Source organism: Leucoraja erinacea, chromosome 19 (genome assembly GCF_028641065.1).
Source record: "Leucoraja erinacea ecotype New England chromosome 19, Leri_hhj_1, whole genome shotgun sequence".
Classification (NCBI taxonomy): domain Eukaryota; kingdom Metazoa; phylum Chordata; class Chondrichthyes; order Rajiformes; family Rajidae; genus Leucoraja; species Leucoraja erinaceus.
This window is the reverse complement of record NC_073395.1, coordinates 38,288,904-38,315,861: the sequence shown is the minus strand read 5'-3', so window position 1 is coordinate 38,315,861 and position 26,958 is coordinate 38,288,904. Positions and strand designations below refer to the sequence as shown.

At 42.1% G+C, this 26,958-nt stretch overlaps 1 protein-coding gene across 1 annotated transcript; it reads right to left on the bottom strand.

The window, feature by feature from the left end:
• Positions 1-1,618: 1,618 nt before the first annotated feature.
• On the bottom strand, positions 1,619-25,548 carry wnt2 (wingless-type MMTV integration site family member 2). Its single transcript, XM_055650855.1, has 5 exons — positions 25,150-25,548; positions 22,613-22,833; positions 20,346-20,623; positions 19,061-19,325; positions 1,619-4,020 (listed from the first exon to the last, which is right to left on the bottom strand). Exons 1-5 carry the CDS (start codon positions 25,221-25,223, stop codon positions 3,791-3,793), a joined length of 1,068 nt encoding a protein of 355 aa, XP_055506830.1. The 5' UTR covers positions 25,224-25,548; the 3' UTR covers positions 1,619-3,790.
• Between the last annotated feature and the right edge of the window lie 1,410 nt (positions 25,549-26,958).

Below are 26,958 nucleotides of genomic sequence, written 5' to 3'. Positions count from 1 at the left end.
TTCTGTGTCTCTGTGTCTCTGTGTCTCTGTGTCTCTGTGTCTCTGTGTCTCTGTGTCTCTGTCTCTCTGTGTATCTGTGTCTCTGTGTCTCCGTGTCTCCGTGTCTCTGTGTCTCTGTGTCTCTGAGTCTCTGTGTCTCTGTGTCTCTGTGTCTCTGTGTCTCTGTGTCTCTGTGTCTCTGTTTCTCTGTGTCTCTGTGTCTCTGTGTGTCTGTGTCTCTGTGTCTCTGTGTCTCTGTGTCTCTGTGTCTCTGTGTCTCTGTGTCTCTGTGTCTCTGTGTCTCTCTGTGTCTCTGTGTCTCTGTGACTCTGTGTCTCTGTGTCTCTGTGTCGCTCTGTGTCTCTGTGTCTCTGTGTCTCTGACTCTGTGTCTCTGTGTCTCTGTGACTCTGTGTCTCTGTGTCTCTGTGTCTCAGACTCTGTGTCTCTGTGTCTCTGTGTTTCCTGTGTCTCTGTGTCTCTGTGTCTCTGTGTTTCTGTGTCTCTGTGTCTCTGTGTCTCTGTGTCTCTGACTCTGTGTCTCTGTGTTTCTGTCTTTCCGTGTCTCTGTGTTTCTATGTTTAATCACTGACATTAGAAAGGGGGTGTTGTGAGACCATGCATCTGTTTTTCATCGTTGGGTCAGTGGTGGAGTTGTGTATGTCTCCAAATTACTGAACAAACCATCACAGATGTTTTAGGAAGTATCCTGGGTGGTTGCATCATGGCCTGGTACAGCAATTCCAATACACAGGAATGCAAGTGGCTGAAGAGTGATGTACTCAGCCCAGTCCATCGTGGCCACAACCCGCCCCTCCATCAGAAGCATCTACATGAGGCCCTACCTCAAGAAGGTTGCACTTCCCATCAACCATTCCTACCATCCTGGACATGCCCTCGCCAAGCAGACGGTCCAGAGGCCTGAAGTCCCACACCATTAGGATCAGGAACAGCTACTTTCCCACAGCCAGCAGCTCTTTTTCCTGAGGAAGTTTGGCATGAACGCCAGCATCCTCACCAACTTCTACAGTTGCACCATCGATAGTCTGCTGACGGGCTGCATCACAGTCTGGTACGGGAACTGTTCTGCTCCACAGCTGCAAATCGCTACAGAGAGTGGTGAAGGCGGCACACAGCGCATCACTGGCAACTGTCTCCCGGCCATTCAGGACATTTTCCACCGGCGGTGCCTGCGGAAGGCACACAGCATCATCAAGGACCACAGCCACCCAGCACGCAGACGATACAGGAGCAGGGCTGCACGTACTACCAGACTTAAGAGCTGTTTTGTACCATCAGGCCATCAGGCTTCTGAACTCATAAACACATCATATATGTTGATTATTTTATTTATTATTGTCTTTTACCTACCAATGTCACTTTTATCCTATCTTATTTTATCTTATTTTTATCCTTGTAATATCATTGCTGAGGTGACCCGTTGTCTTGTTAAACACATTTCATTGTATCGTTGACCCTGTGTTAACCTACAAGTGACAAATAAAACTGAACTGAACGATCAGGTTCCTGAAAGAACCTGCACAACCCTAATCCTACCTCAGCAACAGAGCACGACCTCTTGAACTACCATGGGTTATTTATCTCTAATTATGTTATTGCACTAATGTCTTGCTTTTCCCACAATCTTCTTTCTTTTTGTAATTTTAAGTTTAATTTTTGTATAATTTACTCATATTTTGTTTTGTTTATTCGTCTGTGTCAATGTGCCTGTGTTGGTGTTGCAAATAAGATTGGTGTCAAACAGAATGTCCGGTACCTCAATGTACTTGAACATATGAGAATAAACTCAACATCTCTTGGTATCTTGGTATTACATTTCACAAAGATATCTCTTCGTCCACATATAACTGCTAACTTCCTACATTAAATTTACATCTTGTAAGAAATTCATAGGGTATCTGAGTTTTCTTATATTTTATACATTGACATATCCTGATGACATGTCACTAATAGGAGTGAAGTAGCTGTTTCTACAATGTTGAATATTAGATTATTGCCATTTGTTGTTGCTATTTTAGAAATTCATTTTCTTTTTGTATCTGCACATTTTACAATCAGAACCTTAGCATGTGATTGTTTAATTGGCAAACAAATATTTGTGCTGAGAACGCTGCAATATCACACCTTCCATCACAGTGAGGAATGTGTAGGAGTCACTGTGGTGGATGTTCATGTTAAAATGTGTTTTTGAGTGATCTGTTGCTTTTTATTGTATGACTGACCTGGCCAATGAAAATCCTCGTATGTTGCAAAACATACTTGGCCAATAAAGTGTGATTCTGATTCGATATTGAGATGTGCAATGGGCAGATTGAAATTCAGTTCCATTGGCAACAATAGGTCCCCATACCTGAATAATGGGCATTGCTCAAGTGTGTACTGTAGCAATGAATGAAACTCTTAGAAGAGGTACTTTAGACTCATGTGGATCCATATGATGTGATTGTCGGCACACCTTTAGCTGTAGCCACAGAATAGTGATATGAGGCCGTAACTCTGCACGATTATCTCGCCCTCTAGACCAGGAATACTGAGGTTGATGAATGTGCTTCTTCCCTTGGCCTGACTTTAATCATAAGATTGATCTCTATGCCATTGGCACGTTTAGCCTATGAACCGCTGGGAGACGTCAACAATTGGAACTTTATTGTAAAAACCGGGTCAACCTGAACCAATTGTTGAGTGAGCACCAATATTGCAGCATGCTGAAAGAAACAGCTTCGACTGAAATCCACCTCAGTTTGTGGCTTGAGTTGTGGAGATGAGCTGTGACTAAATATGCATCTGAGAACAAGACAAAGGGAATCTAACTAAATATCAATCAATCGAAGATCTCAATGAAATGATTGCCAGGCCCAGGTTTGCAAGGAAGCCACTGTATCATAGATAGGCAAAAAAAGCTGGAGTAACTCAGCGAGTCAGGCAGCATCTCTGAAGCAAAGGAATAGGTGGCGTTTTGGATTGAGACCCTTCTTCAGCCTGAGAGTCAGGGGAATGGGAAACAAGAGATATAGACGGTGATGTAGAGAGATACATATAGAACAAATGAATGAAAGAGATGCATATCTTTCATATGTGACTCTCAGTCTGAAGAAGGGTCTCGACCCGAAACATCACCTATTCCTTTCCTCCAGAGATGCTGCCTGACCCGTTGAATTCCTCCATCTTTTTGCATCTATCTTCGGTTTAAACCTATATCTGCAGTTCCTCCCTACATGTTATATACAGTATGGAACCTGGTTCTGACATTTGTTCAGAAACTGATGCAGAACATTGAGTCCTGGTTGGGGATTATACCTATTTTGGGTCATGTCTATGAAAAGCAAATTATGGCAGAAAACAAAGGCATGCTGATCTTTCTGCAGCAGGACTGCAATGCCGCATGGATGATGAGCAGTGGATAGAGATAACCATATTAAAATGAAAACCAAAGGATTTTGAGACTCTTATTGAATCTTTCAACCTTACTTCCAAGCTATGATTTTCATATGATTTCCAAATGGGCAAATGCAGTTAATTACACACCATTTGTGTTCAGGAAAAGGCAAATGCTATTGAACTACCTTGTCAGAAAAGTCTTGCATCACTGACTTCCAAACAGGGACAAAACAATGTCTTCACCTAAAATAATTTAGGATGTTAAAGAAAGGACGTAGATAGACACAAAATGCTGGAGTAACTCAGCGGGACATCTCTCCTGTAGATTCAGATAGAATAAAGATGGAGGCAGGCTGGTTTTGTTAAAGGTGAAGAGAGGGCGAGTATTATCTGTCCGTGCTTCCTCCGATCTTTCATGTCTGATCCAGCCACTCTGCGTTCTTGGGGGCTTTGCACGTGTGTACGTCTGTCATTTCATGGCATTCCTTGCAGCGGACGACACAGCACCAGTGAAACTTACATTCACACTTGGTCACCCGCATGATGCGGGAGGTGTCATAGCCTCGGCCACAGCACATCACTTCACAGCCGTCCATCCCACGAGAGGTCCTGTTGCACACTCTGCCTGCTGTACCCAGAGACCCTGGCAAACAAGGCATAAATGGCATCAGCTTGGTGACACTGCAAACAGGTAACTAATAGCTGACAGTGACAGGTAACTAATCACTATCAAAACATGGGGGGGAGGGACACAATTTCTTGGTGGCCACACCCATGCACACACACACACACCTGCACACACATGCGAGGCTTCGTGGCTTCGGCCGTGGGCCCTGTGGATGGTAACATCGGGAGCTGACCAGATTGGTGACCGACTCCGAACTCCGGCAACAGAAGCTTTGCCCGCCCCGAATTGTGGGCCTTGAATCAGCCCATTCGTGAGGGCTTTCATCGCCCGGCGTGGCATAAAAATGGCCGGCGGAGGCTTCAACACTGGGCCTCGATCGCCTCGATGCAGCAGTTTTATTTTAAGCCACGCTGGGCGATGAAAGGCCCCGCGAACGGGCCGATTCAGACCTTAGAAAGCGTCTGATACCCGCTTGAATCCTTCAAAAGCTACAATGTGATAACTAACACTTAAACAAATAAAACGGAAGCAAATAAAGGCAAACAGAAGAACCAACCTTGGAAGGGGGAGAGAGAGATATGGGGAAAAACATACTAAATAATGTGAGTGATCTGAATGAGGGATTTACTTGCAAGCCAGCCAGCTGGGAAACCCGTTCAACCGGAACCCTTAATGACCCTACCCATTTAAATCCGATACACGTTTAAATCTTTCTCATCTGCCAATATATCCAATTAGTTCAAATGGTGATTGTACCCACATCAGAGAACTTTAAGAAATTCTCCGTGAATACCTTCAGTAATACTTGAAGCTCAAAACACAATTGGTGACACATCATGTTAATACGATGTTAATAGAGAAATTTACCAAGTGCTTAACAGTGACACCCCCACGTCACATGGAAAGCGGAGATATTAATAGATTTTCTTTTCACCGAATTTCAAAATCCGGATTACAAAACACCTCTCAAAACATGTCCCACCATCCCCCCCCCTTTAGTCCTGGCAACATCCTCATAAATCTTCGATTCAAGAGCACATTTCAAATTGATTTCAACTAGATTCTTATTCAAGTTCTTACACATGAATAACTTCTATCATGTTCAAGAATGCTGAGATATTTTAACCATGAAAAATATTATATTTCTACTATTTCTAAGTCTAATTTCCTGTATCTGATTAGCATGCAACTGTCTGATGTATGATAAGGAACAAAGGTGTCAAACTGTCACTGTTCATTCCATTTGACTGAATGATTAATGGGCAATTTATCTGCATTCTACATTACATTGTTAACGTTGACAGGTACACCATTATCAACACTTTACTAAGCGTTATAATCTAGGAAGGTAGGATGATTTATGAAGCACCATGTGCAATTTGATCAAATTGGCCTGTGATTTGTTTTTCTAGAATAACTATAAAAATATCTTTTTTTTTCATCCTCCCATGAAGTGATTGGCCCAGTGGGGAGGAATCCTACCCTTCCGATCGTTCTTCTGTTTGAACATAAAACAGGGGCTCACAATATCACAATGAAGATAGGCACAAAATGCTGCAGTAACTCAGCGGGACAGGCAGCATCTCTGGAGAGAAGGAATGAGTGACGTTTCAGATTGAGCATCTGTGGTGACGTTTCAGGTAGAGACCCTTCTTCAGACAGTCTCAACCTGAAATGTCACCCATTCCTATCCAGAGATGCTGCCTGTTCCGCTGAGTTACTCCAGCGATCTGTGTCTATCTTCGGTGCAAACCAAACCAGCATCTGCAGTTCCATCCTACACACAGGGGCTCTCAATAAACTAACTTGCCATTAAAACATCTCAACGATGCCATATTTGTCTTCTCCTCATCCCCCTCCCCAATAATTAATTCTGCTTTCAACAGTAATGAATGGATGGTACTGAGATAACCAGTCCACCCCGGAAAAGTATTTCATCTGCTTGTGGGCTGCAAATTGAAAATACAAGGCCAACAAAAGCATAGATGAGCTACTGCCTTACAACGCCAGAGTCCCGGCTTTGATTCCCACTACGGATGCTTTCCTGCACAGAGTTTGTACCTTCTCCCCATGACCTGCGTGGGTTTTCTCCGAGACCTTCGTTTTCCTCCTGCACTCCAAAGAGTACAGGTTTTTAGTTAATAGGCTTGGTGTAAGTGTGAAAATTGTCCCTAGTATGTGGAGAATAGTGTTAGTGTGCGGGGTCGGTGGTCGGTGCGGGCTTGGTGGGCTGAAAGGCCTGTTTCCGTGCTGTATCTCTAAACTAAACTAAACTAAAACTGAAAGTTAGATGTGGATCTTGCCTGGTGATGGTGCGTATTAGAATTACCTTAACGACAGAGATTAAAATTCCAACATGTTCTGGTCGGGCTCAAATTATTTACATATTTATATTTACACATTTAATGAACATTTTTTATAAAACATGCTGGAAATGTAATAGGTCATACCACATTTGTTAGCATTTCAGGTGATGAACTTCTTTTACTTTCAGTATTTGCTACTTTTCTCACAAATCCAGCAGATTTATCACGAACAATTTTATTGTTCTTATATTCACAGATATATCATGTCCCCAAAGATGTTGCTTGACATGCTAAGCATTTTCTGTTGTTATTTTAGATTTACAGTATCAATGATATTCAACTGTTGCGCCTTGATTGAGTGAAAGATACCACACAGAAACAAACTGTTCTGCCCACTGAGTCCATGGCAACCATCGATTACCTGTCTGAGGAAGGGTCTCGACCCGAAACATCGCCCATTCTTCTCTCCAGAGATGCTGCCTGTCCCGCTGAGTTACTCTGGCAGTTGTGTCTATCTATTCCATTCTATATTCTAGTTCTATGTTATTTCGCATTCACCCGCACCCCCTACTCACAAGGGGTAATCTTTACCGGGGACAATTATAGATACAAACCCTCGTGTCTTTGGGACGTGAGAGGAAACCGGAGCACCCAAAGGAAGCCCACGCAGTCACAAGGAGAATATGCAAACTCCATGCAGAAAGCACCCAAGGTCAGGATTGAACCAATTCTCTGGCACTGCGAGGCAAGGGCTCTACCAGCTGCACCACTGTGCTACCCAGCAGCAGTCATGCCCACTGCTTGTATTTCATGTTCAAGATAATGTCCTTAACAGACCATTTCCTGGTGCAAATACCAGACTTGATAGTGTGATTATTTTACAATGCAACATGTCCACATTTCACAGTCAATATCAACGATGGATTATCAGGTAATAATGGACAATGTATGTTAGGTACAGTTTTCAACAAAGGTTAATCTTCTAGTTTTACAAGCTTTACAAGAGTAATACAGATTTCCTGTCTCATGTTGTTCAGGAACTAAAAGGGGACTGTTTATATTAACTGCCTTATTAAAACTTGACTAAATTCCTCTGTTTGGTCTTATTTTCAGCCAGTAAGGTAAATATGAATATTTGACAACATTTTTGTGTCGAGGCATTTCTTCAATCTTTTTAGCATCTATTCTATACCTTAGCACATTCCTTATGATAATGATATGATATGATAACCAGTCTGGTATATCAGATTTGGCAGACATTTGAACAATTTGTTTAGCAATTATTTGATTTAGTTAGAATTGGGGAATCAGCAAATATAATTGGGAAATGATCAATTCAGTTTAGTTTATTGAACTGAATATGAGGTAGAGTGAAAAGTTTTTGTTGCGTGCTAACCAGTCAGCAGAAAGACCACACATGATTACAATCGAGCCATTTACAGTGTATAGATACATGATAAGGGAATAACCTTAGTTTAGTGCAAGGTAAAGCCAGTAAAGACTGGTCCAAGAGAGTCTGAGGGTCATCAATGAGGTAGATAGTAGTTCAGGACTGCATCTAGTTGTGGTAGATTTGTGGTAGTTATACAGTTGCCTGATATCAGCAAGAAAGAAATGTAAATTAAAAATATTGCAGATGCTGAAAATCTTAAATAAACACAGAAAATGCTGGAAAAACATCTGTGGAAAGAGATTTAATTCTTTCATTCTGAGACCCTTCATCAGAAAGAGAGAAAGCAAGCAAGTTGGGTAGAATGGATGGAACAAAAGGAATGTGTCTGATGGGATGAAATGATGTAGCCTTAAGAGGCAGCTAAGGCCCTTTATGTGTGTAAAATGTTGTTAATAATGTTTAGTCTGGGTAATTCAGTTTAGTTTAGTTTAGAGATACAGTACAGAAACAGGCTCTTTGGCCCACTGAGTCTGCACTGACGATCCCTGCACATTAACACCATCCTGCACACACACACTAGGGACAATTTACGTTTATAACAAGCCAATTGCCGACTAACTTGTACATCTTTGGAGTGTGGGAGGAAACAGAAACTCTTGGAGAAAACCTATGCAGGTCACGGGGAGAACCTGCAAACTCCGTACAGACAGCACCCATAGTCTGGATCGAACCCGGGTCTCCGACACTGTGAGAGCTGTAAGGCAGCAACTCTATCGCTGCGCCACCATGCTGCCCAAATCTTGTGTACTTTGGTGTACTGGGACAGGCTCTTTTTGAATTTAATCATCCAAGATTAAGAACCAATGAAAGTCATACAAGATGCATCCATAAGTTCTCTGGCACCACTGAGGAGGCCATTATCTCCAGTATATTTCCTTATAGTGTACTTATGGGTGCTGTTGTGGTTGAATTTAATGTATTGCTCTATTAGTCCACAAGAGTTGGTCTAAAAAAATGGAGCTTTGCGTTTCATCCAATGCTTGTAAATACATCTTTTATTGTACAGACATTTTGTTTTAAACTGGATAGAATGCACTGTGGTATAACGACATTGGAAAGTGTGTTGGGGAAATATTGAAAATGATTTTATCACAATTCATTTGTGCCTGAAGCCAGGAGCTTAAAGATACATTATTGTCATTAATGTCTATTTTGGAAAATTCTTAAAATATTTCCACTGAAGCAATGCAAGATGTTAAATATAATGGACTGGACTCTGGTGGGTATTATCAGTGGTCGGGTAACGACTGTTCAATGACTCTGAGTTCTGGGCTTTCTTGAACGAGTCAGGGGATCCAAAATATCCTATAGGTAAGATTTTGTTGAATTAGTGTGCTGCAGAATGAACAGCTGGACTATCTTTATCAGTCGGTAAATAACCACTTGTACCCTCAGGCGCTGGAAATATCAGACTCCCAAGTAAATGAACATGTGTTTTGGATCTTCTTGTGATGTTCATTACATAAAAAGATCCATTGAAAAATATAGGAATTAAAAGTACGAGTGTCGGTGAGAAGGCTTCCCTATTCCCCTGCGGCTTTTATTGAAGATTGTCAACAGAAAGCTTCAGGAATATATACATAGAAACATAGAAACATAGAAATTAGGGGCAGGAGTAGGCCATTCAGCCCTTCGAGCCTGCACCGCCATTCAATATGATCATGGCTGATCATCCAACTCAGTATCCCGTACCTGCCTTCTCTCCATACCCCCTGATCTCCTTAGCCACAAGGGCCACATCTAACTCCCTCTTAAATGTAGCCAATGAACTGACCTCAACTACCCTCTGTGGCAGAGAATTCCAGAGATTCACCACTCTCTGTGTGAAAAAAGTTCTTCTCATCTCGGTTTTAAAGGATTTCCCCCTTATCCTTAAGCTGTGACCCCTTGTCCTGGACTTCCCTAACATCGGGAACAATCTTCCTGCATCTAGCCTGTCCAACCCCTTAAGAATTTTGTAAGTTTCTATAAGATCCAATATAAAACCTGATGAATGATGAAACCTGCTGCTCAATTAGGAGAATTAAAGATGAGACAAAGTTCAGAGAAGTCAGTACAGCAACATTCAATTATACAGACCGGTTACCAATTTTGTGGTGGCTTCAGACGTGAACGACGGGACACTGATTGGGGTATCCTTATTGTATGATGTATCGTGACAATAGAACCAGTGATTAGCTGCACTCTGTATCAGTCACCTCAGCACTGACCAAAAGTTGAACCTGGGATCTTTTCTAATTTGCATGGTTTAAATATACATGTCATTGCTTTTTTAGATTAGTTTCAATACTAACAGAGCTTCAAAAGACCCACTATTTCTGCCGCTATAATAAATTGCAACTGCAAATCGCAAAACTGTGAGAAAAATCCTGCATGCACAGTTGCAGTGAATCTTATTGCCTTCAGGCTGAACGCCATTCACTGTCAGTAGTAATAAAGCTGATGTATATATATGACTTCTGATCAAGACTAACATCTACAATGCAACTGGGATCTAAATAGTCATACATTGTAGAACACATCTTCAATCAACATACAGATTAAATGCAAAAGACAGTGGTAATCTCTAGGGTCTGTTAAAGTTTATATATGCATCTTTTGGAACAAGAAAACAAAGCCACATATTCTGTGTAGGAAGAAGCTGCAGATGCTGGTTTAAGCCGAAGATAGACACAAAATACTGGAGTAAGTCAGCGGGACAGGCAGCATCTCTGGAGAGAAGGAATGGGTGACATTATCGATGACATATCCTGTCTGATTGGGGGATGTCTGGATATGAAAGAGTGAGATTCACTCAAAGTGCTCATGATATTGTTCCTGGCAGTTGCTGGAAAATAACACAAACTGGAATGAAAGGTGTAAATAATCCTATATTTATCGCTACATTGTTTAATGCCATTTTAAGCTCATTATATAGCTTCTTCCGCTCTGTTATTGGGCCTCTGAATGGTCTTTCCAAGAGATAGGATACTATCCAATTCATCTCTATCTTATAGTGGACGTTGGACTTTGTCTATGGAACTGATCCGTTACAATTCTGAGAACCATATTCTGCACTCTGTATCTTCTCCCATGGTCAACTACTGTACTAGAGTTGGACTTGATTGATTGTATCCCATCTGTTTGGATGCCATGCACTGTACCTTGATACATGTAACGGTAATAAAGTTAAACTTAAAACTAAAGATACTGATGGAAATGACAATAAGATGCCGGTGTAATAGAAGGGAGTGTGAACTTTTACAACACTTGTGCGGCAGAGTAGCACAACAGTATAGTTGCTGCCTCACAGCGTCAAAGACCCGGGCTCAACTGCTGTCTGTGCAGAGTTTGTACGTTTTCCCTGTGACCACTTGGGTCTTCTCCAGGTGCTCTGGTTTCCTCCCACACTCCAAAGACGTACAGGTTTGTAGGATAATTGGCTTTGGTAAGTTGTAAAATGATCTCTAGTGTGTGCAAGTTAGTATATGGGTGTGATTGCTGGACACTGCAGTCTCTATATCTCTAAAGACTAAAGTCTGAACAGACATAGCAATTACCATGCAATAGGGACAGGGCACCCTATGCTATGCTTGCCTCCTAGTTTAGTCTAGTTTATTGTCCCATGTACCAAGGTGCGCTAACCAGTCAGCGGAAAGACAATACATGATTACAGTCGAGCCATTCACAGTGAATAAGGGAATAAAGTGAATAACGTTTAGTGCAAGATAGAGCACACAAAGTTCGATCAAAGATAGTCCGATAAAGGAGAGATTAGTTCAGGACTGCTCTCTAGTTGTGGTAGGATGGTTCAGTTGTCTGAAAACAGCTGGGAAGAAACTGTTCTTGAATCTAGAGATGTGCGTTTTCACCTCTATACCTTTTGCCCGGTGGGAGAGAGAAGGAAAGAAGCTGGAGTAGCCAAGACAGGCCAGGGGTATGAAGCCTGAAGTCAGCTACAATTGTGTGCATCCATGTCTACCATGATGGTTCCCAGGATCAGCTTAGGCTGCAATGGAAGATATTCTGCTGCTATTGGCCTTGGAGTTGACATGAAGAACCATCCTTGATTGTTTCAGCATTGCATGCCTTGCTGATTGATGATGGACCTTGCTATTGGTGAGGCCATCATTGAATTACATGCAGCCCAGGCACCAAGGATCAATCAGAGCAGTGGCCATGGACCAAATCTTTTAGCTGTGAATCTGTATGTGGTGCTGTACCTGTAATCATGATTTTTTTCCTTACCTAGCAGCCCCCTTTTAAATTCAATGATTGAAAACCAACACTAGAAAGTATGGAGGATATTTTACAGACCATTTATAATCTGGACATTTCTAATTCTACAATATCATATTCTCCTTAAATCGCATCACTCAAACATAGAGTTTGTAAATATGTCATATAAGACTTGTCACTTCACTGTTCTGCTTGGCATGTAGAATGATGGATAAGATACTCAATCAATATATAGGATGCCAGGAGGAACTCAAGTGTCTGCAGTCTTGATGCTTAGCCAAGACATTGCAAGCTTGTGTTTCAAGAAAATTGGTCATTGTTATTTGTTATCATAATGTGAGAATTGCAATGATTTTTTGATCTGTCAAAGGTGGGGAGGGGAGGGGGGAGAATGGGTGCATGCCAGGGCACCGCAGCAAGATGTAGAAACAAGGAACTGCAGGTGCCAATGTTTACAAAAAGGACACAAAGTGCTGGAGTTTCTCAGCGGATCAGGCAGCATTTTTGGAGAACCCGAATAGGTGACGTTTCTTCCGACTGACGAATGGCCCCGACCCGAAAAGTCACCTATCCATGTTCTCCAGAGATGCTGCCTGACCTGCTGAGTAACTCCAACACTTTGTGTCTTTTTTTGCAAACCAGCAATTGCAGTTCCTTGGATCTCCTTAAATATATTTGAAAGTGGCCTTAATGCTCAGTATTGTTGGAACTCAAGTATATATCCATTTAACAATGTATCATTGGCAAATACCAAGCAAAGTATCACCAAAGAAGATTGATTATGGAAGCAGGTGATAAAAGAGTGTAAAGCTCTGGCAGGATGGCAGAAATCAGGATGAAGGAATCAGACAATTTACAGCAATTCACGGACATTTGAACGAGAACGCATGGATTTAAAATGAAAGGCAAGGGACTTACAACAGTCGGCAGGAGATATCTCAATGCAGTGCCAGTTGTGAAGTTGTGAAATTATTTTTGTGTTAGAGATTGAAGCACAGATAATTAAATAAATGGCTAAAGGGGAAAAGACATAACCAGGAGATGCAGCGAGACCTGGGTGTCATGGTACACCAGTCATTGAAAGTAGGCATGCAAGGTGCAGCAGGCAGTGAAGAAAGCGAATGGTATGTTAGCTTTCATAGCAAAAGGATTTGAGTATAGGAGCAGGGAGGTTCTACTGCAGTTGTACAGGGTCTTGGTGAGACCACACCTGAAGTATTGCGTACAGTTTTGCAGAGAAGGTTCACCAGACTGATTCCTGGGATGTCAGGACTGTCTTATGAAGAAAGACTGGGTAGACTTGGTTTGTACTCTCTAGAATTTAGGAGATTGAGAGGGGATCTTATAGAAACTTACAAAATTCTTAAGGGGTTGGACAGGCTAGATGCAGGAAGATTGTTCCCGATGTTGGGGAAGTCCAGGACAAGGGGTCACAGCTTAAGGATAAGGGGGAAATCCTTTAAAACCGAGATGAGGAGAACTTTTTTCACACAGAGAGTAGTGAGTCTCTGGAACTCTCTGCCACAGAGGGTAGTCGAGGCCAGTTCATTGGCTATATTTAAGAGGGAGTTAGATGTGGCCCTTGTGGCTAAGGGGATCAGAGGGTATGGAGAGAAGGCAGGTACGGGATACTGAGTTGGATGATCAGCCATGGTCATATTGAATGGCGGTGCAGGCTCGAAGGGCCGAATGGCCTACTCCTGCACCTAATTTCTATGTTTCTATGTTTCTATAAGGAAAATGGTAAATGTGGAGATTTAATTGGAAAAGAATCATATGGATTAATGATAAATGTCATTATACAGAGGTTGGGCGAAGTGAACTATCTATGCCTGCTGAAATTACCATGTATTCCTGAATCGATGATTTTCATCTAGATTTCACAACAACTAAGGGAAATTCTGGGGTGGGAGATTGCAACCTTCATGTGGTCCGCCCTGTTTCGACGAATGCAATCAACCTGGCATGCACAATCAAATAAGATCAAATAGAACGAGTTGTCCTACAACTTTAGGCTGTGTACGCCATACGCAAGAAGAAAAAGGGAAATTCTGTGTTAGGGAGGGTCTTTGACCCATTGAGTTACTCCAGCACTTCCTGCCATTTTTCGTAAACCAATATCTGCAGTTCCTTGTGCCACCATTGAATCTTTGATGTTCTATTTTGTAATTACAATTTTCAAGATGGATCCTACTTTTGCCGTGTTTAAAAGCTTTTGTTTTATACGTTGTTGCCAGTTAGTGTCAGTTCTTTGCATTGTATAGCACTGAGTGTTGGTGTCTAACAGATCTAACTGTGAAATTTGCTCTTGACATATTGCTGTTTTGTCAGGTCAAATGGAAGGTAGAAAGGAAAAGTAGTAGTAGAAACCTTCCACAGACTGTCTTCATTTTCAACACATTTACTGTTATTTGTATGTAATGAAACGAACAGATGTTACAAAAATAGACTCGACACACAGCCTTTAAAACCTATAAATGCCAACTCTTTGTACCGTCATCAATTTTTCTATGATCTTGTTGTTATGAATTTTGGATCCATGCTTATACATAATATATTTGAATAAAGTTATGTGCTTTTTAAAAAGCCCGGATACTTTTATTCTAACCAATTATTATCTGTCGAATTGAATGATTACCGTTTCCATGGTGCTGCAAAACATACTGTGTATATTTTAACGTCAATTGCCCTTGGCAACCAAGAACATTATTGAAAAAGGAAAAAAAAACGTTAAAGCGGTTTCTAATGAAGTAAGATTTTCCTGCCTATCATTAGCTTGTAGTTCCGTCCTGGCACCCACGACAGGAGATTGCAATACATTCTGATAAATGACCACATGGACTTTAAAGAACGCAAGCGAGTGCCAACAAAAAGTGTCAGTGAAACAAAAGCACAGATTTGCAAGATGTTATGCAAACATTTCCAGAGAACACCAATGTTTGCTTTAGGACTGTAAAATTTGCAGAGATGATTGAACACTGTAGCTTTGCCAAGAATTATATAGACGTAACCTAGTGCTAGAATACTGCTCCTCCTGTCAAATGATTACCACCCACAGTTGTTCAGGGCAAAAACTGGATCCATGTTACAAACTCATTTCCTTTTTCTCAGCAGCGAGTATATTTAATATTCAAAATATGTTTTGTAGTATGTTGGAGCAATAGAATATTAAAATAATCTAATGAGACCAGCCCACAACTACTATCCATGGTCACACCAAGCTCATATGGATCAGGATTGAAGGCCTATTCCCCTGACCCAGAGCATCCTGGAATCTGGAGACAGACTGTAGCAGTAGCAGGGCATCCAGTGGCATCTTGAAGAAGTCCTGCTCTGGAGATCCCCTCAATGTACTGATAGGCAACAAAGGCTTTTCGCCAGCTTTGCTAGTAATCAAAACTGCTCACGGTTTTTAAAAGCCCATGTCTGTCTCCAGATAAGGCATTTAAATAATTCCAACCAATCTATTAAACTGAAGAGGTAAAAAACACAGGAACTTGGTTTCCCTAATCCTCCAATCCTCACTAATATCCCGATGGATCCTGGTGGATCCTGTATCAGGGTAGCTGGGAATTCTGTATTCTCAATAAAATGGAGCTCCACTGCTGTAGATGAGTCATGCCCCTGTCCCACTTAGGAAACTTGAACAGAAACCTCTGTAGACTTTGCGCCCCACCCAAGGTTTCCGTTCGGTTCCCGGAGGTTTTTGTCAGTCTCCCGACCTGCTTCCACTACCTGCAACCTCTGACAACCACCTGCAACCTCTGGGAACCGCACGGAAACCTTGGGTGGGGCGCAAAGTCTCCAGAGGTTTCCGTTCAGGTTTCCTAAGTGGGACAGGGGCATAAGGGTCCCTGAAGGGGTCTCAACCTATTCCTTCTCTCCAGAGATGCTGACTGACCCACTGAGTTACTCCAGCTTTTTTGTGTCTATCTTCGGTTTAAACCAGAGCCTGCAGCAACTTCCTTCCCACACATTTTGTCTACTGAGTGGCAGTACAGACCCACTGACCTGGTGCTGAAAAGTGCAGACCAGCAGCGTGTGATATTGCTGCCACACTACTCCTGGCTTTGCTCCCATTTAACTGGGTAAATGTCAAGAGTGCTCTTTAGAACTGTTGGCATTTACCCATTTACCAGGAAAATCCCCCACATAATATAAATCATCAAGGAAACCCATGCTATTGCATCTCACCAAGTTCAATCCTTGCCCAGGATGCCCAAAGGATTAATTTCATTAATGGGATATCCACTTTAATATGAGTACACTATGCAATTATTGAATCTAAACTATTATTATGGCAAATATTATATAAAATCATTATATTTATAAGCTAGGGTACGTGTGATCGATTAGCTCGATCATATCAGTGGACCCAATGGGCCAAAGGGCCTGTTTCCAGGTTGTACTTGTAAACATTTACATAAACTAAATTGTGGGACTATCATTCCACAATCAATTTTGATTTAACACTTCCCTGTTGAACTTAAATGCTCAGAAATCTCTTAATTAGACATAATATTTTGGAAATTAACACTTTTATAAAAACAGGCAGAAGGATGTCAAAAAGGCTATGATGTGAGCCTAAGGAGTTGTTTAATGCATCTATAACATGCATTGTATCACATGCAGTATTCATTTCCTGCCCTGATTGATTTCTTTCCTTTAAGCATCACTAGCACTGGTTTCTTCGCTTTCTTCTTTTAAGAATGACAAAACTGAAATTTATCGGAGCAAAAAACATCTTTGCCGCTCCCAACATATCTCTGTCTGCTCAATTATTGCTGAATAATTCTGAAAGTTAGTTGTGCAGTAAATGCAGAGATGTAAATCTTTTGTTAGATGCTGTACTAAGCTGATGGCTGTTGAGAACAAATTACCGCTAACTTTGCTGGCTGTGTCCATTCTTGCACCATTTTATCATTCATCCATTTGTGCAAGCTGACCCATTTACCGATGCCCGGCTAACTGCTGCTGAACCGTCAGCATTCTCATGCTTTTTTCAAATGCTGCTGTGGTTTTATCTCTCCTGTTTCCCCAGTCTCACCAGCTAGAGATTCTTTATTCCTTCAGTTATGCTGTGATAAGATACGGTTGCATTCTGGTTATGTGTCTAACCCAGTGTTTCAGGAGCCCAGACTAATGATCTGGCCCGCCATGCAGTTGTGCGATTTAAATGCAATTAATTAAATATTTAAAATGTGATCTGCAGTGAAAAAGTCAGTAGCAGTAACAATGAACTTCCCGTTTATTGCAGGGTAACGTCCAGTTCATTGATCTACTTTAAGGGGTGGAATTGTCACCCCAGAGCTCCAGTTTAGTTGAGTTTAGTTTAGAGATACAGCAGGAATCAGGCCCTTCAGCCCACCGAGTCCATGTTGACCATCGATCACCTGTTCATACTAGTTCTATGATACCCCACGTTCTCAGATAACCTCTAACTACCGTTCGAAATGAACTTCCAAATCATTAATTCATGATCAATTAAGGATGGCAACAAATGGCAGCCTTATTTGTAATACCCACTTTCTAGTGATGAATGATTAAAAAAAAGATTGGCCTCTTAATCAATCCCATAAATGTTTTCAGCCTCAGCTCCCGAAACCTCATCAGCTATTTTTCCTCTTTCAAGACATTCTTAAAACGCTCTGTCCCTGTGACCAAGCTCTCGGTCACTTGCCCTTACACCTTGTATGTGGCCAGGTGTAGACTTTTAGTGACCAGGTGTAAACTTTTGTTTGATAATATTCCTGTGAACTTGCCTTAGATGTTTTGCTAGTTTATACATGCTGTGTCCACGCGAGGTGTTTTGTGAAGAATGGCTTCTCCCTGTTGCTACTTTCCAGCAGCTTCCCTTCACCTTGATTAGATTCAGCAAACTTGGGATGCAGTTTGCAGCTCCACTTACATCATGCAGCAGTCTTTCTTGATCTTACCTCAGAATACTTGTAGCGCAACAGCAGTATTTTTCCCAATTGACACTCTGAAATGTAACTGAAATTACTGCTAAAATAAACCGTCAGCTTGTATCTGAATTAGAATGAAATTGTCCGAATTATTTTATTCCACTGTGGGGTGGCACAGTGGTGACACTGACAAAGCTATTGCCTCACAGGGCTAACGATCTGGGTTTGATCCTGCACTCTGTGTGGTGTCTGCATGTTCTCCCTGCATGGGTTTCATCCAGATTCTCCGGTTTCCCCCACGCCCCAAAGACATGCGGGTTTGTAGGTTACTTGCCCTCTCTTAATTGCCCCTAGTGGATGAGAAAGTGGGATAATACAGAACTAGTGTAAACAGCTGACTGACGGTTGACATGTACTCATTGGGCTGAAGGACCTGTTTCCATGCTGTATCTTTAAACTCAAAACTAGAAAAAAAAACTGGATTGAAAAAACTGGGGTAATAAAGTGACTACAAATCCGTTCCCAAACTCCCTCTTGCAGGCAAATCAGCCCACTTCCAAAAGATGTGGTCTGCATTTATCGACTTATTACAAGTATAAGGTGCAACAATACTTTAAAAAATAAATGGTATCAGGTTCTGGTAAGGGGGGATGAAAAATATGGTTGGTCTATCCCTTTTTGCGCGTTTTTTTTAATAGAGCTTTTGTTTCTTTTTCTTTTTTTTTTCCCATGGCCTATTTCTTAACTTTCTTCTCTAATTCTTTGTTTAATGGGTTTTTCTTTTTAATCACTCTTTCACACTAACACGACTATCTCTCTTTCTTTACTTTCTTTATTTCTATCTTCCTTAAAGCTTAAAAAAAATGAAAAATAAATGTAATAAGATATGTGGCTTGTACTACTGTAACTTACTGTACTAATAAATAAAAAAAAATATATATCTTTAAAATCCGTTCCCAATACGGACAACAAACTTATTAATTACGATGAAAAATATTGAGAATTGTTCTGGAAGAGAGTTTCAAAGAACGATAATTACCATAATATGAAAATGTTTTTTATAATTTCAGCTCAGTTTAATCTTAGGTCATAATGTAAGTGAACTGCTACCATAATGTGAACTGTAACCATATTCAATGAACCACAATTTAAATAGTGGAAGGACAATTTACCTGCTTCTCTGTCTATCACACAGTAGTCTGGAGAGCTCTCAAAATACACCAGGTCATTCTTTGTTGGTTTTTTAAAGTTCTTATTTGCTACTGTAAACCCAGTGCCATCTTGGTTCATGATCACCTGGATAGCTCCGTTGTATTTTCTCCGGAGGTAGTTGCCAGTTTTTTGGAAGTCTGCCATGGCAAGCCAGCAGGTTCGCAATGTACATGATCCACTAACTCCGTGGCACTTACATTCAAGCTTCAGGAATCGTTTTACAGCCTAAAGGACAAAGAATAGAACATCTTCAGAACCACACCAATAACTTCACTTTGACATCAACATCTCAGCAATACTCCGTCAATAATATTGTTCCTGAATGAACCAGGGTCACCCCTGAGTGAGATTAGATGGTCCTGAGATTTAGAGAAGGGCTGACAAGGTTGATCTGAAGTGCTCTTTCATTTAGTTGCAGAGTTCAGTGGACATGGTTTCAAGAAAGGGATCTGTAATTTTAGTTTAGTTTAGTTTATTGTCACGTGTGCCGAGGAACAGTGAAAAATTTTTGTTACGTGATATCCAGTTAGCAGAAAGACAATACATGATTACAATCGAGATAGCCACACTGCACAGATAAAGGAAATAATGTAAATATACTCCATTCATTTATCACAATGGATTGCGGTGCTAGCTCAAAGGGCCGAATGGCCTCCTCCTGCACCTATTTTCTATGTTTCCTACTTTTATGTGTAGGAAAGAACTGCAGATGCCGGTTTAAATCGAAGATAGACACAAAAGGCTTAAGTAACTCAACAGGACTGGCAGCATCCCCGGAGAGAAGGAATGGATGACGTTTCGAGTTGAGACCCTTCTTCACACTGGTGTCAGTGGAAAGAGAGCCCACTCCCCTGACATCAGTCTGAAGAAGGGTCTCGACCCAACAAGTCACCCATTCCTGCTTTTATTTCTGCCTTTGTTTTTTTTCCTGGTTTAGTCAAAGCACTTTGTTTGCATGAAAATAGAAGTGTTCTACTCTTCACCCACGTTTGTTGCGCTGACATCTTTGGACATCTTTGATGTTGACTTTCAGTCTCTGACGTGAGGGAAGGAAAGCATAACAGTCCAACATGTTAAAAACTTCCATGCTAACACTATTGAAGCATATTTCTGAATTAAAAGCAAAAGTGTTTTTTCCCCTCACTTTTCAAGTTTAAGAAGTAGACGTGCTTCCTAATCCTGACTAGAAAGTGACACGTGCCAATTCTACACTTACAACAAGATGCAGAATAGGAATGAACCCACCTTTCTCCCAGATCGATTATTGTGCAGGTTCATCAGTGCCCTGGCATCCTTCCCTTTCTTTTCCTTAGCATCCACAAATGCTTTAGCAAAACTAATACCATAGTCAATGTTATCACTGCATCCTCCCCAGTCGAAGGTTCCCTTGTGGTCCTTAGAGATGCCTTTTTTTTGGGGGTCGCAGGAACAGGAGCCGAGCTCTCCTTGACTGCAGGCTCTTGTTATGGCAAACACCACCCCAGCAGACGAGATGGCATAAACAAAGGCAGCTTCTCTGCTACCTGTGCACGACAACAAAGGGCAAATGGTCAACATGTCTTTTGAAGCACAAAGTCCACATTAACCGTGGAGAATATGGCTTCCATATTGGAATCCTTGCAATAAAAACCCTTTTACAACAATAACAAAACATACTCTTGTCTCCAACAGAAACAGAAACATTGCTCTTTGATTTGAATATGTTTATTAGCTGTCAGCTCACAGAACATGATACACATAATATTATATTAATAAATTATCTTCATTGTCTGGAGTAACCTTATGGTGTCAAAATAGTGTCAATGTTATAGTGGCAAAATAGTATTGTAAAAGTACTAATATGTAATAGCCAACAAAATTAAATTTTCTCTGTAAATCACAATTCTGAAAAACCTTAATTACCTGTACCAAGCATTGATGGAATCTCTAGTACATTACAAACGAGCAGTCTTGGCTTGTAAGAAGGCAAACCTCTCATTGCTTTGACTTGCTGAACGCCTAAATTGCCTTCTTGACTTACATTTAACTTCCAGTCTGACAAGTTCTTATTTCATATATAATGTAGTTTGGGGGATCAGAAGTCCTGAGAGGTTTGTATCGTCCCCTGTATTGGGAGCTTAACCCTGATCGATGTACTGCTGACATGGCTTTTGTATTGATTATCAAAAGTAACATCTTTAGTGACATTTTCTGAGGTTTCTACATGACCTGTGGATCATTTCATGCCCTTCATTTCATGACCTTGTTACCTCAGATCCAACTGCCCATTGCTATGTTGCCCCTTCCTCTGCTGCTACAAACTCCATCCCCACACCTCAATGTTGCCCCTTTCTTCAGACTATGTTGTCCCACCCAACCAAGGCAGGATAGTTGTGTTACGCTACCGACTCCTTGAACATGCTTCAGACTTCTCCCGCTATTTCTATGACTCGATGTGGGATGAGTTGAGCCGGTTCTTGCAATGTTATAAATGTTAACGAAATATCATAACATTCACATTCAGCAATATGTTATGAAAGTTATGAAAAGCAGAACGATTCTGGAAATCTGTAATCAACATGAAAATGCTGCAAATATGCAGACAATCGGGCAGCATCCATGGATGCACCTGATGAAATATTATCAACCTGAAATGTTGGTCCTGTCTCTCTCCTCATTGATGCTGCCTAACCTGCCGAGTATGTCCAGAATTCACCATCTCCACTCTGGGCATGTTGAAATGTTCGCAATGTAGCTCAGATTCTAATTTGATTAAAAGTTGAACATCATTAATTAAAGCAAAGAATGAGGAATTACTCAGCCGGTTAGGCAGCACTTGAGGAGATAGAAACATATTTAACATGACGAGCAAACATCAGACAATCTTTGATTTAAATCTGTTGCAAGGAGGGAGCTAACCACATAACAAGCATGCATGCTTATAGAAAAGACCAAGACATTTGAACCATCTTTACGCCACAAATAAATCATGTATCGGTGCTTGGAAAGGGGAGGACATCTTGTGGCTTTTTAATGCAAATCTGCATGAGAGTACCAGATGCTTAGAGACAAACCACCTGGTGACACATATGTGCATTTTATAATCAATACCACACAGAACACATACTGTTGATTTATTCATTCATATCATTGCCCGTCTGAACTCCCTAGAAAAAATAATTTTGCATCCTGTGAATAGAATTTTGGATACATAAAGACATGCTGGTTGTAAGGTTAGCCATCCTGACACAAGCTAACAATGTATCTTTGGCAAGCCAGCTCATCGTTATTCCTAAGAAAGACACAAAATGCTGGAGTAACTCAGCAGGGCAGGCAGCATCTCTGGAGAGAAAGAATGTGTGATGTTTCGGGTCGAGACCCTTCTTCAGACTCATCATCTCATCATTATTCCTCTTAGTTTCCATTCTGAACTATAGCCCCACAAAGACCAACAAATTGAACTGATTCACTTATGGCAAAGCAGAAGATACATTACAGAAAATAGTCAGCTGCAGATTCAGTATTTTACTTACTTCTAAGCATGACTCTACCGAAGAGTGTGTGGTCTCTGTCCAGCGTGTTACAGTTCCAGCGGTGGTGGCGGAACTGCTGTTGACATTCTGCGATCCACTCCTTGGCTCCACCTCCAATCGACTGCATTGTATCTGGGTGTTTGTGACACAGTTGTCGCTGTCTGCTCACCAAACCAGGGATGTTGTCACAAATCACCCGGGTTCCAAGGGCACCCATGTACCTAAGATAGACACAAAACGCTGGAGTAACTCAGCGGGTCTGACAGCATCTCTGGAGACAAGGAATAGGTGATGTTTCTGGTCAAGTCCCATCGCCAGACTTCCTATCACGCACTAGCTAAAAATAAATAACCAGAGGCTGCCATATTCAACATATTTCAAATAATGTTCAATGATTGCAAACTTATATGTATCTCTCCTTCCCCACGCTTCAACCCCATTCCCATACATTCCTCTTTTCCCTTCCTCTTCCTTCCCACACTTTCCAATGAATGGAAGGTAATCAACTTGCAAAGCATCAAGTTCTAGTTATGAATGGAGTTATTCTCAGAATTGGCAAAGCTGCCTGACCCGCTGAGTTCCTCCAGCACTTTGTTTTTGCTCAAGATTCCAGCATCTTCAGTTCTTTCTGCCTCCAGCTTTGTCGTTGGGTATGTGCTTCCAGGAAGACCTCTTTGTCTCTACCTTGTGCAAAGTACCTTGCTTGAGACTGAAGGATAGCTACTTGTATGTCATTCTTGGTGAGGCCAAACCAGCTAATCATCCCAAAGCTCTCACAACTGTGCAGCTACATCATTTTATAGTGACCAAAAATATTTATCCTCAGCATTCACTCCCCAGGAGGGGAATGCTACTCCACTAATTTCCAGTTTTTGTTGGGAAATACGCTTTATTCCCTGTTTTATCCAGATTTTGAAATAAAATCTAATGAATTACTGAACATTAAACTCAATGACTGATATGATATTTGGGATCAATTGAGCAATCCGTGTGTAGCCACTGTTCCGCGCCTCTTCTGGAGTACATCATCTAGCTGACTACAGGATATTGGTTTGCTGCCCTTCTTGTGTAGGAATATATAAACCAGGCAGCATTAGGTTCTGCTGCTTTAGGATGTTAGTTACCACTGGGGCACAAGGGTTCTTGAAGAACATTATATTAACAACACCTATGGAGTTGTTCAATTTAGACTTCCCCCATTTGATCTTCTCTCCTTGTCAAGTCACCCTGTTAGCTAGTAGACCTTCAAAATAAACATGTCCTACACATGAACAGTGATCATTGGTTTTGATCTAATTATTGGCAGTGAATCTGCAGAAATAGGCATTTGTACATGATGTATTCTTAGTTGAGTTAATGCCACTGTCCCACTTAGAAAACCTGAACGGAAACCTCTGGAGACTTTGTGCCCCACCCAAGATTTCCGTGCGGTTGCAGGTGGTTGCCGGAGGTTGCAGGTGGTTGCCGGAGGTTGCAGGTAGTTGAAGCAGGTAGGGAGACTGACAAATACCTACGGGAACCGCACGGAAACCTTGGGTGGGGCACAAAGTCTCCAGAGGTTTCCGTTCAGGTTTCCTAAGTGGGACAGGGGCATTACTACTTAAGATCCAGCCTAGTTGAAAATACATCACATCAGAATCTTAAATTCTGGTAATCTGAATTTTCATCTAGTAACCCTTCAGATATAGAGTGTAAAAAAAAACATTTTTAGAAAAGCACATCAGAAGAGCGTGGTATATGCCTAAAATCCTCGCAGTTAATGTAAGTCTCAGCCTGGCGTCAATAGTGTAGGAAGGAACTGCAGATGCTGTTTTACATCGAAAATAGACACAGAATGCTGGGGTAACTCAGCGGGACAGACAGATGGCATCTCTGGATAGAAGGAATGGGTGACGTTTCGGGTAAAGACCCTTCTTCAGTTTGAACTATCATTAATAATTAATAATGTTATAACTAGGCTTTGTTGCGCTTACCCTATATAAAATCCGGGTGAGGATGCAAGCTGGCGTTACTTCTATTGATATCCATGGATGTCATATAATGAAGGCGAATGTTACCGGTCACATTCAGTAACCATGTCATTTCTAGGCTTCTATGCGAAATTATCCCTTCTCTCGATGACAGAAAATGAATGAAAATGTGAGGGCTTTTAGTTCACAAATGTGGTGATTCAAACAGCGCTTCTCGTGCAGAGATGATAGAACAAGTTATGATATACTGTGCCACAAACACTACGCTGCGTGTAGTCAGCGCCCTGCAGCCGGGGGTGACTGGGGAAAGTTGGGTAAGAAGGAACTGCAGATGCTGGTTTAACCCGAAGATAGACACAACATGCTGGAGTAACTCAGCGGGACAGGCAGCATCTCTGGCGAGAATGGATGGGTGATGTTTCGGGTCGAGACCCTTTCTCTTCAGCCATCCCTGCCTGTCCCGCTGAGTTACTCCAGCACGATTTAAACCAGCATCTGCTGTTCTTTCCTACACGTTTGGTACTCGCTGCTGCTGCTGCTGAACCACTGCCTGACTGAGTGACTTACCACCATGTCGAGTGGACTCGAGGCGCGACCCATAACACGACCAGAGGCAGGGTCAGCCAGGATGTGGAGTTCATATTAAAAATGCTTCGATCCGGATCGTAATTAGATCGGCCACACACTGCGGGGAAAATGCCATTGATTGGTGCTTTCACATTGTCAGATGCCGGTACCCGAGACCGGGTGGCTCTTTAAATCTCCCCGACTGTCAGCAATGTTGGCCTGGGATAGATGATGCCTTTGCCGGACACCGCCTTGTGGATGCCCCGTTGTAACCTTGTCCTCCGCGGCAGTCTCTCCCACCTCGCCGCTGGTCCTGTGCTCGCTAGCCTTGCAACGTGCCGGTGTTTCTGGAGGCTGATGCCGCTGCTCCAGCCCCTATAGCTGGACAAGGGGTGGGGCGACCCTGATAGATGAAGGGGGGGGGGGGGGGGGGGGGGGGGGGGGGGGGGGGGGGGGGGGGGGGGGATAACGTTAAACAACCAGCCCAGCGGCCAAACCCCCCAGTCCCAGGCGTCAGCAGTTTATCATCCTCATAGGATGCACTAGCAATGGAACAAACCCGTCCAACCACCCAAGCCCAGAGGTGTAACAGCGGCTCATATTTCCCTTGGGCAGCTTGGTATGAATATTGATTTATCTAACTTCCAAGTAACCCCGGCATTCCCTCTCTCTCCATCCCTCCCCCACCCAAGACGAAACAGCTTCTTCTCATGTTCACCCAACAAACAGCTAACAAGGTACACAAAAAAGCTGGAGAAACTCAGCGGGTGCAGCAGCATCTATGGAGCGAAGGAAATAGGCAACGTTTCGTTGCCTATTTCCTTCGCTCCATAGATGCTGCTGCACCCGCTGAGTTTCTCCAGCATTTTTGTCTACCTCTGATTTTCCAGCATCTGCAGTTCCTTCTTAAACAGCTTATTACAATCCTTTATCATCGTTCCTTTTTTGCATATCTTTCCTTCGTTGTTCTGTATCTCTCCACCATCACCGTTTCCCTGACCAGTCTGAGGAAGGGTCTCGACCCGAAACGTCGCCCATTCCTTCTCTCCAGAGATGCTGCCTGTCCCGCTGAGTTACTCCAGCATTTTGTGTCTATCCAAGGAATCACTGCACTCGCTCCTGCAATAAGTCACATTCGTGGTCACGTCTCCGATTGCAGTGAATCGATTACAATAAAGTCTTTGATCACATCATGGTGCATTTGATCAAACGGTCAGATAAAATAAACCCCTCAGCGGGTTCTCGATCTACCAACGCGAGTTAATGAGACGGAAAAGTCGCTAAATCAGTGCTAAATGCATTGGTTGTTAAACATGGAAGATAACGAGAAAGATCTAAATATGCACCCGCTGAGTTTCTCCAGCTTTTTTGTGTAACCCAAGATCTAAATATGTCTTGGCTGTCGTTTCAATTGCTTGTATTGTTGTAATATTGATTTCTCCACCTTGGAGGCAAGAGGATGGCGATTTTGTGTTTGTTATACAGTCGGGAAATTCACGTGGCTGCCAGGTCGTTTGATCCTGCAGAATATCTCCAGCTTTTGTCGCGTCTCGTTAGGTTGCTCTTTGATCTCGGGTTTGGAAAAGTGGACAACGCTGAAAGTCGCTAAGAACTCGGCAGTGAAGGAAGCGAGGGATGTACAGGTCAGTTGCCAGTCACATCTGATGAGCAGCCTGGTCAATTAGCGTCTCATCAAACAAAACCTACAAGCTGGATTCCTGAACGGGCGAGGTGGCAGATAAACCCATCGCGCTCGGATGTCTGGAGTGGTTTGCCAAGCCCCTCGTAATATTCTACAGCATCGCGTTA